Source organism: Anabrus simplex, chromosome 1 (genome assembly GCF_040414725.1).
Source record: "Anabrus simplex isolate iqAnaSimp1 chromosome 1, ASM4041472v1, whole genome shotgun sequence".
Lineage (NCBI taxonomy): Eukaryota > Metazoa > Arthropoda > Insecta > Orthoptera > Tettigoniidae > Anabrus > Anabrus simplex.
Window position 1 is genome coordinate 1,659,767,141 of NC_090265.1, and position 15,054 is coordinate 1,659,782,194.

Here is a 15,054-nt window from a genome sequence, read left to right on the forward strand (position 1 = left end):
AAAACGCCACTTCTACTCCACAGGGCTGGCTAATAATAATAATAATAATAATAATAATAATAATAATAATAATAATAATAATAATAATAATAATAATAATAATAATAATAATAATAATAATAATAATAATAATAATAACCCGTGTGGGGATTTACCAGTTACCTCCATCGGGCGCATCCCATTGGAATTGGGGAAGCTCGCTGGCTCTGCCGCCAGCAGAGTCAGAGAGTAGTAGGGAAATAAAATACCACCGTGAAAAAAAAATTGGTCCCTTGCCAGGGTTACGGCGAAGACTGGTACATGACCAGAAGCCAGAAAACATCTTGAGGAAACCTCTAGGGCTAACAACCCTAGTTGTAAAAGGATGGGTACCCGTCCAAAGCAAAGTCAAGTCAAAAAGCATGATGGCACAACATTTCAAGAAACATACCCCAGGGGGTAAATCTTCGGATAAATCCCTCGTCGTGAACGCCACGGCGCACGAGTCTCGTTCGGATTCTGGGGGGAGACTCGACATCATGCAAGAGACGAGTCGGAGCGTCTCGGTGTACCCCGAAGAGTCAAAAACTCAGGCCAAAATCTAAAACCTTTCTAGCAACTTTCAACATAAATTCACTTACACAAACTGGCAAGCTGAAAACCCTCACCAAAGCTCTTCACGAAAATCAGATATCCATAATGGCCCTACAGGAAACAAGATACCCAGATGAAGAGATTTTTGAATCCGAAGGCTACCGATTTTTCAAGAGCAAAGCGCAAACAGGAATCCTCAATGGAGCTGTGATTCTTGGAACTGCGTTTGCTGTTAGAACCAAGATCCTTAAATCGGTTGCAAATTTCGAACCTGTGAATGACAGATTGTCTATACTCACAATTAAATGCGCGAACAAAACCTACGCTCTAGTTAACGCACATGCTCCTACAAACGATAAGAACAAGTCTGATCCAGACGAAGTTGATAATTTCTGGGACCTACTGGATGAAAAGTTAAACAAAATCCCCAAACACCATGTCAAGCTTCTTTTGGGTGACTTCAATGCCCAACTAGGTCGTGAACAGAAGTACAAGAAAGTTATAGGAAATTACCCTGCTCACAAAAGAACCAATCCCAATGGCAAAAGACTGGTGTCCATTTGCGAAAATCACAACCTGCAGGTCATGTCGACCCACTTTCGTCATCTACCCAGAAAGCAAATGACTTGGCGTTCTCCCGTCCAAACTCTCGGAGAGTTCCAAATTGATCATGTTGCAATCTCCAGGAGAAACAGCCCTGAGATTATGAATGTCAAGGTAAAGAAAGTCATCAATGTGGCCTCAGATCACTATATGTCTCTTATCAAATTCAAACCAATTCCCGCAAACACAAGGAAGACAACCAAACAGATCACACGCTTCGACAATGATAAACTTCGGCAAAGGGTCGAGGAGTTCCAGGAGAAGGCTAGACCAAATGACTGTGACTTTAACAACGCCAAAAGTCTCCTTGTTGAGGCCGCCAAAGACGTTGCAGAAATCAAGAGAGGCAAAAAGCATGCCTGGTGGAATGGTACCTGCGAATCAGTCCTCCAAGAAAGACTCAATGCTTGGAAACAGTACTACTCTACGAAATCAGAAAATGATTGGGAAACCTACAAAAACCAACGTGCCCAAGCAGCTAGGGTGTTCAGAACTGAGAAACGTAAATACGAAAAATCTCTCACTGAAAAGATAGAACAAAACTTTAGGAAGAATGAAATCAGAGAGTACTACAGAGCCTTCAAACGCAAACTCACTGGCTATAAACCACCATCTCTATGCTTTGAGCGAAAGGACGGCACACTGGCGACGTCAGATGAAGAAAATTGCAGCATTCTGGCAGACTACTTCAAGAATTTACTTAATTGCTCTAAACCGCAAAGCCCCATTGAAACAAAGGAACCCTTACTCAGGTACCCAGATTCCAGACCACCCGACAGAGATGAAATCAAGCGCCACATTGCCCGTCTCAAAAATAACAAAGCGCCGGGGGAAGACTCAGTAGTAGCAGAACTATGGAAATATGTCCCAGAGGAATCACTTCATATCTTGCAAAAGCAAATAGAAGAAATTTGGAACAAGGAGACCCTACCCGAAGATTGGAAAATAGCTTTGATCCATCCATTACACAAAAAAGGCAGCATGAAGAACATCAACAACTACAGATGAATATCTTTGCTACCCGTGACTTACAAAATTCTATCACTTGCCATCCTGGAGCGTTTGGAAGCACAAGTCGAACATCAAATAGGTGAATACCAAGGAGGGTTCAGAAAAGGTCGCTCAACAGCCGAGCAGATCCAAAATCTCAAAACGATCATCAGATATTGTACACTAAGGTCCAAGCAGTATGTGTCTGTCTTTGTGAACTTTAAGAAAGCGTACGACTCCATTGACCGGGAAATCCTGCTAAACATCTTAAATGAATTCGGAGTTGATTTGAAACTGCTGGCATTAATTAGAGCCACCCTGACCGATACAAAATCTAAGGTGAAGTTCCACGGATGTCTCTCGCATTCCTTTGACATCAAAACAGGAGTCCGACAAGGTGATGGGCTATCCCCGATACTCTTCAACTGTGTTCTTGAAAAGATCATCAGAAACTGGCGGATGAGATTACAGGAAACAAACTATAGTCCATTGAGAATAGGAACCAAATCCAAGGGGATCGCAACAGACTGCTTAGCATTTGCCGATGATATTGCTGTTCTCTCAACCGACATAGAAACCGCTAGAGCTCAAGTTGAAATTTTAAAGGAAATTGCCGAACAAACTGGTTTGCAGATATCGTTTGAGAAAACAGAAGTAATGAATAACATCAAAGAGGCTCCTCCAAAACTCCATACAAAATACGGGGACATCACCCGAGTAGACAAATTCAAATACCTGGGTGAGATCATCATGAAAAATGGACTGGACAAAGAAGCACTTCAGGAGCGAGTACGCAAACTGGAAATAGCCTACCAAACATCCCGCACAACCTACAACAAAAAATGCCTTTCCTAAAACACCAAGATACGTCACTATGAAACCGTTCTGAAGCCAGTAGTTCTATATGCAGCCGAAACCCTGTCTCTAAATGCCAACAAGGACTCCTTGAAGAACTGGAGAAAAAATAACGCAAAATTGTGAGAGGAATCTTGGGATCAAAGTTCAGAAATGGAATCCATCAAAAGAGATCCAACGAGGAAGTCTACAGTAAAATAGAGAAAATTACCGACACAATCAGAAAAAGACGGGCACGATTTTACGGTCATCTGAAAAGAATGGACGGAAGAAAGTTAACTAAAGAAATCTTTCACTTTTTTGATTCAAACCCCAAAACCACAATTCCCTGGTTTAGAAATACCAAAGAAGACCTGCAAATGCTACATATCTCAGTTGAAGATACCCTTAACAGAGATCTCTTCCGCAAGAAAATATTGACGAACGGGCTAAACCGAGACGAGCAACCGAAGAGAAGACACGGTGCCCCTTGGACAGAGGAGCGTAAGCAGGCCCACTCACAAAGAATGAGGGAACTTTGGGCTCTAAAGAAGGCCAAGTTCAGTGTCAAATGCAACAAGACTTAACGTGGTCCTTGATGGTCCCAGCGAATTTTATATTATATATATATATATATATATTCGTTTACGGCCATTAGAGACCACGTTAGATAACAATTACATGTTTCTGGAAGCCTTCCTCACAGCCCAGAACTTCAGCATCCTCTCTCTGGCAGCCTGTCTTCTTTCGTCCGTCCACCCACGGTTAAGTTTTGGTTCGTCATGGAATCCCTGAAATCTGTCGATCACTGACCTAAACTTTGTTCGGTTTGAGATGTCTTCCGAATTTAGTCCCACCTGTCTGAGATCCTTTCTCACCTCCCTGAACCATTTGTCCGACACTTTAGGTCTGCTGTCTAGTATTGTGAAAATCCTTTTCGTTAGTCTCTTCTCATCCATTCTAAATAAATGCCCATAGAATTTAAGTCTCCGTTTTATATTATAATAATAATAATAATAATAATAATAATAATAATAATAATAATAATAATAATAAACCAAACCGCATGGCACTACAGCCCTTGAAGGGCCTTGGCCTACCAAGCGACCGCTGCTCAGCCCGAAGGCCTGCAGATTATGAGGTGTCGCGTGGTCAGCACGACGAATTCTCTCGGCCGTTATTCTTGGCTTTCTAGACCGGGGCCACTATCTCACCGGCACGGACTCGAACCTGGGAGGTATGCACGCTACCCCTACACCACGGGGCCGGCTTAATAATAAAATAATAATAATAATAATAATAATAATACTTTGAGAGGATCGCCCGCAAAATAATAGGTCCAAAAATCGTGGATGATCAGTACAGGTTACGAGAAAGGGGAGAAGTATACCAGGAAATCTAAAAATTCATTGAGTCAGTGAGGAAAAGAAGACTTAAATTTTATGGACATTGCTTAGAATGAACTAAAAGAGGCTGACAAAATATATTTTTAAAACATTTAACAGTGGAACTAGCATTTCCAACAAATGGTTCAAGGAGATAATAAAGGATCTTGAGCAATCTGGATTAAACCGGGAAGACATCCTAAACCGAACAAGGTATAGATCAGTGATCGACAGATTTAGAGACTTCCATGACGAATGGTACCTGAATAGGGCATGGACAGAGGACAGAAGACAGGTTTCCAGAGAAAGTATGCAAGATTCATAAAAATTGTAACAACAGTTTCCACATTGAGCCCATAATTCTACGATGAAAAATAATTCCAGATATTTATTTCAGCTACAAACTACTTTTTTGAGAGTAGCCATGTTTTTATTTCAAGAGCCTCGCTATCTCGTGGTAACGAACTCAGCGTGACAAGCGAGCCGCGAGCTCGTGAAATGCCGGGATACTTCGGTTGACCTCGAATATTGAATAATTTATCAATTTCGAAAAATCCTTCATAACGAGAGACTTTGGCGACATGGTAAATCCAGGAATAAAGGATCTAAATTATTAATAAGATCGTTGAGGTGAGTAGTTTATTGCCATCTCATTCATCAAAAGAAAGGGTTAAAAAGTAGTCAAATATTTCGTAAAGAGTGGTTAAATAATTAATCTTTAAAATACTAGTTGGTTGAGCTTCCCAGTGATCCCAAACACAGACGGTGCATTTATTGGCAGTGCAATATAAATGCGAAATTGTTTGATATTATTTCTTTCCACACTTATCAAAAGCAATCAAAACAGTAATGAAAGTGAAAATAACTTTCAAAATAGATGTGAAAATTTCTGTATGTGCTTTGCTGCTGCGAAGAATAGTACCAAGTGGCTTCATATGAAACCACAGGATATCAACCCAGCACATCTGCTTCAGAGCATATACTGCGGGGAGGAGAAGATGATGAACTCCTGAAACTGGTGAGTGTTGAGTTAATCTATTTTATTAAAACAGCTGGTATGTATATGCTATTTTGCTTCAGTTCGAAATTTCGCGAAATTTAGCGGATTTTCAACTAAAATTTAGCGGAGAAAAGATTTATGGGTTGGCAACACTGAGTTCAAGTTTGACATAGTATCTGAACCACTGGGACTGGAGTTCATCATCATATAATAATTTGTTCATTAACGAATAAACACTTCCCTCATGAGGACAAAGTATACTACAAGCATTATATCCTTCTAGTTATTGATGGAGTAAGAATTAACCTTTCACGGAATTCCTCGAAAACCTTGAGAACTGTTCCTCTTGCTCTGATCAGCAGGCCTAGTATAATGAAGTTCTGAAGTCCGTGTTCTCATCAGTAGAAAGGGATAGTAGGTTCGTATATTCTCTTCTTTTCCTCATCCAACCCGCTTGGCTGGTAAGCGTCTAATTCAAACCGAGTAGTAGGATATATAGGCTAATGCATCCTTCAACCTTGTCTTTGAAGGCTATAATATCTACTTCCGCTCTCCGAAAAGCCGTGGACTTCTTCATGCACATTATAGCCATCTTCTCGTAATACCTGAGCGATGATGGACAGAATATTGTGTGCTGTCGAGTTAGGTGCAAAGTTTCACCATAGGAGGAATATCTCAGGGCATGAGAAAAGGTTTCAGTCTTGTTGTGGCAATGCCGACAACGGGTATCGTCCCGAGAGTTGCCTGCCGTGGATCGAATTGCTGTCAGTTTTAAAGCATTTCGCTAATCAGCACAGATAATCTTTCATGGTGCGTTACGAAACTGTCAACTGGAGGATGTTCCTTAAATAAGACAACGCCTTTTCTTTTCTGACTGCGTCATCCATTCTTGGCCGGCTTTCCAAGTGCTGTCGCCTTAATGTGAAGGCCAGATAATATTTCACTTAGCAATCAGTTCCATTCTTTTTCTCAGATTGTTAATACGAAGATAGAAATCTAAATAGATGTGTGAAAACTAACACAGTGAGTTCGCAGTCGCGATTAATGTCACATTGTAAGAAGAAAGCTAGTTCTATTATTTACAGCTGCTTATAGGCCACTTTGCTGTAGAATGATGAAATCTTGATATATTATTCACGCGATGTTATAGATCTCTTCATATGGTTATGAGGGTATTTAGGGGTTGTAGTATGCAAAGAAGAGGGCGTGTAATCACTAGTACGACCCCAATATTAGAGTATGCTTCAATGTATGGGACCCTCGTCAAGACTGCTTGATTTGAGAACTGGAAACGATCCAAAGAAAAGTAGCACGACTTGTTCTGGGTGATTTCTGACAAAAGAGTTGTGTTACGAAAATGTTGCGAACTTTCGGCTATCAACCAGATTGAGGAATGCCCAAACCACGCCTCGTCATAATTATATGTTTACTTCTTCTGGACCATGTAATTTATGTTTTCATTACAACGTGTTAGGAAGTTTTGTTTCAAGCTGTCTGGAGAGTTGGGGTGGGATAATAACAATGGCGTGTGGCCTCTGAAGAGGCCTGGAGCATGTCTTCCGAACTGACAATGTATAGGCGACCTGCGCGTCTATGAGAATGGGGCCCTACCTATGATGATTTTAATGATGAAGACGTCACACACACACACCCAGCCCTCGAGCCATCGGAATTAACCAATGAAGGTTGAAATCCCCGACCCGCCGGGAATCGAACTTGGGACTCTCTGCATCAAAGGCCAGCACGCTAACCATTTAGCCATGGAGCCGGGCATGGGGAAGGATAATAGTAGTAGACGGTTTTCGGAGACGCCGAGATGCCGAAATTTGGTCCAACAGAAGTTCGTTTACGTGCCAGTAAATCTACTGACACGAGGCTGACGTATTTGAGCACCTTCAAATACCACCGGACTGAGCCAGGATCGAACCTGCCAAGTTGAGGTCAGAAGGCCAGCGAATCAACCGTCTGAGTCACTCAGCCCGGCAAGAAAGAAAGAAAAGAAAGAAAGAAAGAAAGAAAGAAAGGAAGAAAGAAAGAAAGAAAAACAATAACATTATTAGGAGTAAACGAAAGAGCTTGAATGGAATTTTTAAAAGCATCGTAGTATGAAGGATAAGTTGGAATTATTCTTCTTCTTCTTCTTCTTCTTCTTCTTCTTCTTCTTCTTCCTTTTCTACTTCTTTATCTGTTTACCCTCCAGGGTCGGTTTTTCCCTCGGACTCAGGGAGGGGTCCCACCTCTACCACCTCAAAGGCAGTGTCCTGGAGCTTCAGACTCTGGATCGTGGATACAACTGGGGAGGACGACCAGTACCTCGACCAGGCTGCCTCACCAGCTATGCTGAACAGGGACCTTGCGGGGGGATGGGAAGATTGGAAGGGATAGACAAGGAAGAGGGAAGGAAGCGGCCGTGGCCTTAAGTTAGGTACCATCCCGGCATTTGCCTGGAGGAAAAGTGGGAAACCACGGAAATCCACTTCGAGGATGGCTGAGGTGGAAATCGAACCCACCTCTACTCATTTGACCTCCCGACGCTGAGTGGACCCCGTTCCAGCCCTCGTACTACTTTTCAAATTTCGTGGCAGAGCCGAGAATCGAACCGGGTCTTCGGGGGTGGCAGATAATCTCACTGACCACCACACCACAGAGGCGGACCTTCTTTGAAACCATTTAAGAAAATGCTAGGCAAACAACAGATAGGCAATCTGCCACCTGAACGACAGTCCTAGTCCGACTCCATGGCTAAATGGTTAGCGTGCTGACCTTTGGTCACAGGGGTTCCGGGTTCGATTCCCGGCAGGGTCAGGAATTTTAACCATCATTGGTTAATTTCGCTGGCACGCGGGCTGGATGTATGTGTCTTCATCATTTCATCCTCATCACAACGCGACTAATTGATTGATTGATTGATTGATTGATTTGATGAAGAGGAAGAAGACATAATTGGTGGTACCAATAGGTGGAAACAGTGGTAGAATGGTGTTGGCAAAGGATACAATGTAAGAAACAAAACATACAAAGTTCATATGAGGCAGACGGACGAGGGTATGTTTCATAGATCTCTAATGGATTACTGTATTAGAAACAAAGGTGGTGACCGTAGTGATGATTTTTAATGGACAAAATAGTAGCAGAGAGAGCAACGGTTGAGACTCATTCTTAGAATAATTGACAAGATAACGGCATGATTTTCGACAATACAATTCTAGGAGGTCCGGGTTCGATTCCCGGCTCTGCCACGAAATTTGAAAAGTGGTACGAGGGCTGGAACGGGGTCCACTCAGCCTCGGGAGGTCAATAGAGTAGAGGTGGGTTCGATTCCCACCTCAGCCATCCTGGAAGTGGTTTTCCGTGGTTTCCCACTCCTCCTCCAGGCAAATGCCGGGATGGTAGGTATTTTAAGGCAGAAACAGGTTCCAAGAAGGACATTCCAGGAATAATTAATGAACAAGGGGAGTGTGTATGTGAGGATCTTCAAAAGGCAGAAGTATTTAGTCAGCAGTATGTAAAGATTGTTGGTTACAAGGATAATGTCGAGATAGAGGAGGAGACTAAGGCCAAAGAAGTAATAAAATTTACATATGATAACAATGACATTTACAATAAGATACAAAAGTTAAAAACTAGAAAAGCGACTGGAATTGATCAGATTTCTGGGGATATACTAAAGACAATGGGTTGGGATATAGTACCATATCTGAAGTACTTATTTGATTATTGTTTGGTCAGAGGAGCTATACCAGATGAATGGAGAGTTGCTATAGTTGCCCCTGTGTATAAAGGAAAGGGTGATAGACATAAAGCTGAAAATTACAGGCCAGTAAGTTTGACATGCATTGTATGTAAGCTTTGGGAAGGCATTCTTTCTGATTATATTAGACATGTTTGTGAAATTAATAACTGGTTCGATAGAAGGCAATTCGGTTTTAGGAAAGGTTATTCCACTGAAGCTCAACTTGTAGGATTCCAGCAAGATATAGCAGATATCTTGGATTCAGGAGGTCAAATGGACTGTATCGCGATTGACCTGTCTAAAGCATTTGATAGGGTGGATCATGGGAGACTACTGGCAAAAATGAGTGCAATTGGACTAGACAAAAGAGTGACTGAATGGGTTGCTATATTTCTAGAAAATAGATCTCAGAGAATTAGAGTAGGTGAAGCTTTATCTGACCCTGTAATAATTAAGAGGGGAATTCCTCAAGGCAGTATTATCGGACCTTTATGTTTTCTTATATATATAAATGATATGAGTAAAGGAGTGGAATCGGAGGTAAGGCTTTTTGCGGATGATGTTATTCTCTATAGAGTGATAAATAAGTTACAAGATTGTGAGCAACTGCAATGTGACCTCGAAAATGTTGTGAGATGGACAGCAGGCAATGGTATGTTGATAAACGGGGTTAAAAGTCAGGTTGTGAGTTTTACAAGTAGGAAAAGTCCTCTGAGTTTTAATTACTGCATTGATGGGGTGAAAGTTCTTTTTGGTGATCATTGTAAGTATCTAGGTGTTAATATAAGGAAAGATCTTCATTGGGGTAATCACATAAATGGGATTGTAAATAAAGGGTACAGATCTCTGCACATGGTTATGAGGGTGTTTAGGGGTTGTAGTAAGGATGTAAAGGAGAGGGCATATAAGTCCCTGGTAAGACCCCAACTAGAGTATGGTTCCAGTGTATGGGACCCTCACCAGGATTACCTGATTCAAGAACTGGAAAAAATCCAAAGAAAAGCAGCTCGATTTGTTCTGGGCGATTTCCGACAAAAGAGTAGCGTTACAAAAATGTTGCAATGTTTGGGTTGGGAAGAATTGAGAGAAAGAAGAAGAGCTGCTCGACTAAGTGGTATGTTCCGGGCTGTCAGCGGAGAGATGGCGTGGAATGACATTAGTAGACGAATAAGTTTGAATGGCGTTTATAAAAGTAGGAAAGATCACAATATGAAGATAAAGTTGGAATTCAAGAGGACAAACTGGGGCAAATATTCATTTATAGGAAGAGGAGTTAGGGATTGGAATAACTTACCAAGAGAGATGTTCAATAAATTTCCAATTTCTTTGAAATCATTTAGGAAAAGGCTAGGAAAACAACAAATAGGGAATCTGCCACCTGGGCGACTGCCCTAAATGCAGATCAATATTGATTGATTGATTGATTAAGGCCACGGCCGCTTCCTTCCCTCTTCCTTGTCTATCCCTTCCAATCTTCCCCATCCCCCGCAAGGCCCCTGTTCAGCATAGCAGGTGAGGCCGCCTGGGCGAGGTACTGGTCGTTCTCCCCAGTTGTATCCCCCGACCAAGAGTCTGAAGCTCCAGGACACTGCCCTTGGGGCGGTAGAGGTGGGATCCCTCGCTGAGTCCGAGGGAAAAACCGAACCCGGAGAGTAAACGGATGATGATGATGATGACAATTCTATGTGCTATTATGTTTCACTATTCATCGGAATGGTCCATTTCTTACACGTTCAAACATTGTTTTAAGTGTTACATTCTACTTCATCTTCCATTTTCCTGGAATTATAAATATATCTCTCTTTGACTGACATTTTGATAGGATATATATATATATTTTTTTTTTTTTTTTTTTTTGTGCTAGGGGCTTTACGTCGTATCGACACAGATAGGTCTTATGGCGACGATGGGATAGAAAAGGCCTAGGAGTTGGAAGGAATCGGCAGTGGCCTTAATTAAGGTACAGCCCCAGCATTTGCCTGGTGTGAAAATGGGAAACCACGGAAAACCATCTTCAAGGCTGCCGATAGTGGGATTCGAACCTACTATCTCCCGGATGCAAGCTCACAGCCGCACGCCTCTACGCGCACGGCCAGCTCGCCCGGTGGAGGAAATATTAAGTACAGATTACTTCGTACTACCTTTAATGAAATACAACAAAACTAATAAACAATAAGACTAATAAACTAAATAACAGTAGAAATACTTATCCGCCACACACACATGCACTTCAAATCGGATACAGTCGTATTTAATTCAAAGTGAGACAAAAAGCAGAATAAAATAAAATTCCAAGATTTCCCTATCCACACGCTTGTTTTGATTCCTCACAAGGTAAAAAAAGAACTTCAAATATTTTTCACCAAGATATATGTTACATCTTTAGTCAGATATTCGTTTCGATCCTCAAAAATAACAGTCCAAAACAAGCCAGAAATCTTCTTCTTCTCCTTCTTGTGCTATTTTGTATTTTCCGTACCACTGTCGGAGGTTTCACATACAGTAGGATCTTCTTCGTCCACGTTTCCCTTATGTCTTGCTTTCCGCGAACTATGGCTAAGTGGTCAGCGTGCTAGCGTGCTAGCCTTTGGTCACAGAGGTCCCGGGTTCGATTCCCGGAAGGGTCGAGAATTTTAACCATCATTGGTTCATTTCGCTGGCACGGGGGCTGGGTTTATGTGTCGTCTTCATCATCATTTCATCCTCATCACGACGCGCAGGTCGCCTACGGGAGTCAAATCAAAAGACCTGCACCTGGCGAGCTGTCCTCGGACACTCCCGATACTAAAAGCCATTTCCGTAATCAGTTATCTGGATGTATTTTTCATTTCTGCTTACCTAGGCTTTGCGAGGCTAAAGACAACTTGATTTCACGGCGCGATGGAACACGACCTCGCTGGTTACATGATCTGCCCATGGGACCCTGAACATTTTGGGATCCAATCTACTAGAAGTAAAATAACTGTCGATTACACTTAATGTTAGGAAATGATGCCATTTTATTATTAAGAACAATTTCGCACAATTTCTATGTACAATCTTGACACACAGTTTGCACATGCATTGATTATCGATACGGTGGTACTGTATTTCTCCACTGAAAAGATGAAATGGCGTATGGCTCTTAGTGGCGGGAGTGTCCGAGGACAAGTTCGGCTCGTCAGATGAAGGTCTTTTGATTTGACTCCCGTAGGCGACCTGCGCGTCATGATGGGGGAAGAAATGATGATGAGGATGCCACATACACCCAGCCCCTGTGCCAGCGAAATTAACCAATGATGTTTAAAATTACCAGCCCTGCCGGGAATCGAACCTGGGACCCCTGTGACCAAAGGCCAGCACGTTAACAATTTAACCATAGAGCCGGACATTTCTCCACTGTACATATCTTATGGCGAAACCCGTGAAAGGCAATGCACGTTTTAATATGTCTGAGACTGCAATCAGGCTGTATCGTTCTCTGTTGAGCATGGTATCCGTGCAGTAGAAATCCGGCATGTATCTTCCCATTTCTTTTGCAGATCTCTTAGGAGACTCTCGTTGGCCCATGTATTTGGCAGTAATAATAGGTGTCGTATATTTTCAATAGCAAATGACTCTCGGACTAAAACATGTGTCAGCCGTGAAGGGGAACACCGCCCTTTTTAAGAAAGTGGCTTAGACTCTTTCTGTACCTGTAAGATAGATACGAAGACAACAGGAAGAATATGGGGAATGGCATTATTTCAGGAGAGCTAATTTAATATTCAAAACTAATTCATTAAAGAACTATTTGACAAATAAAACAGATCACCATTCATTTTGAAAGGTGGTTAATCTAGTGTGGTAGTATGAGACCTTTTCCCACCAATTCATTTCCAACTTTTACCATTATTCCTATTTTAAGAAGCCTCCGTGGCTCAGGCGGCAGCGCGCCGGCCTCTCACCACTGGATACCGTGGTTCAAATCCCGGTCAGTCCATGTAAGATTTGTGCTGGACAAAGGGGAGGTGTGACAGGTTTTTCTCTGGGCACTCCGGTTTTCCCTGTCATCTTTTATTCCAGCGACACTCTCCACTATCATTTCATTTCATCTGTCATTCATTAATCATTGCCCCAGAGGAGTGCGAAAGGCCTCGACACCCGGCACAATTCCTATCCTCGCCGCAAGTTGGGGGCTTCATTCATCCTATCCCTGACCCGGTCATTGTATGGAAAACAGGTTGTAGGTTTTCATCTCAATTTTATCGAAAAAGTGACTTTCCATGTTCTCTTCCTGTGGTCCTCATATGCAATTTTGTAACCAAGAGAAATATTAAAATATTCCATTCCCAGAAGCTCACCAATCAGAAGAGAAAGATAAGAAATATCCTTCATCAAAGATAAGATGTCGGTAATGTCTAGATAGAGATTATTCAGTTTTGACGTTAACATAACAATGTTGCTTTTGTTTGCCAATGTCGTAAAAAAATCGCTCACTAATTCATAATTTAGAAAATAAAAATTCTCAGCCTTTCATCAGTTGGGCACTACATCTAGGGAAAATGGATGATTTCAAGGTACCTTAATTCGGGCGTACAAGATGCCTTTCCGCCCAAATTCAAGCTTTGTTTGGAGAAAAGAAAGAAAACATGATTGTAGTGACCATAATCATGCAAAGAAAGGATGGATCCTTACCTTAAGTTCCGTCATGGTCTCCTTGAATAAACAATCTCAAACACACGCACGCTATCTCTCACTCGCGCACTACCACTGCACTGCACTTCACTTTATCAGCAGAAGAGGGCCATGCTCACAGGCTGCCTGCTGAGGTATTACTGAGCCAGGAGAAGCACCTGAGAAGACGAACTCATCTCTCAACAACACAGGCGTGGGCCAACAGAACTCCCGGACTAGCCTTTCACACACTGTGGTCAACAAAACACTTGGCTCACAGCCTACACGGGACAGCGCACGCCTACATCAGACAGAACGCTCGGGAATTCCAATCAACACGCCGACAGTGTAATCATAAGCATACATTACAATTCACACTCATTCAACATTCTTGGACGACTCCGAGTTTTTTGCTCGCCCAGCTGCCACAGCGCGCGGACTCGGATGGGCGGAAGATATTCCTGTCATCGTGAATCTGGAACACAGGGGGACACAGATATATTATAATATTGTGATGGAGCAATCATATATAACATATCACGAAATCCACAAATCCACTAGGCGGTGACACCACCAACACAAAGTCTAATAATAATAATAATAATAATAATAATAATAATAATAATAATAATAATAATAATAATAATAATAATAATAATATTTTGCTATTTGCTTTACGTCGCACAGACTTATGGCAACGATGGGATTAGGAAAGGCGTAGGAATGGGAAGGAAGCGGCCGTAGCCTTAAATAAGGTACAGCCCCAGCATTTGCCTGGTGTGAAAATGGGAAACCACGGAAAACCATCTTCAGGGCTGCCGACAATGTTATTCGAACCCACTATCTCCCGGATGCAAGCTCACAGCTGCGCGCCCGTAACCACACGGCCAACTCAACCGGTATAATAATAATAATAATAATAATAATAATAATAATAATAATAATAATAATAATAATAATAATAATATCAGACGACATGCGAAAACGAGGGATTAAATTCTTCGGACCCATTTCGAGAATGAACGACGACAGGTTTACTAAAATGCTCCGCATTCCTACATTTTCTCCGCTACACGGAGAAGCATGAAGTCATGGATATGATTTTGGGCTTCAAAGACAAGAGAGTGAGTACAGATTCTTTGGTTGTTACCCTCTTAGTAATAATAATGTTATTTGCTTTACATTCCACTAACTACTTTTGATGGGTTTCGGAGACACCAAGGTGCCGGAATTTAGTTCCGCAGGAATTCTTTTACGTGCCGTAAATCTACCGACACGAGGCTGACGTATTTGAACACCTT

At 42.0% G+C, this 15,054-nt stretch overlaps 1 protein-coding gene across 1 annotated transcript in view; it reads right to left on the bottom strand.

The window, feature by feature from the left end:
• LOC136881637 (myogenesis-regulating glycosidase) overlaps nucleotides 1–14,026 on the bottom strand; it is a 297,181-nt gene extending 283,155 nt beyond the window's left edge. The window contains exon 1 of the mRNA XM_067154167.2: nucleotides 13,775–14,026. Within this exon, the coding sequence (XP_067010268.2) occupies nucleotides 13,775–13,789 (15 nt within the window). The 5' untranslated portion in view covers nucleotides 13,790–14,026. The remainder of the gene's footprint in view (nucleotides 1–13,774) is intronic.
• Between the last annotated feature and the right edge of the window lie 1,028 nt (nucleotides 14,027–15,054).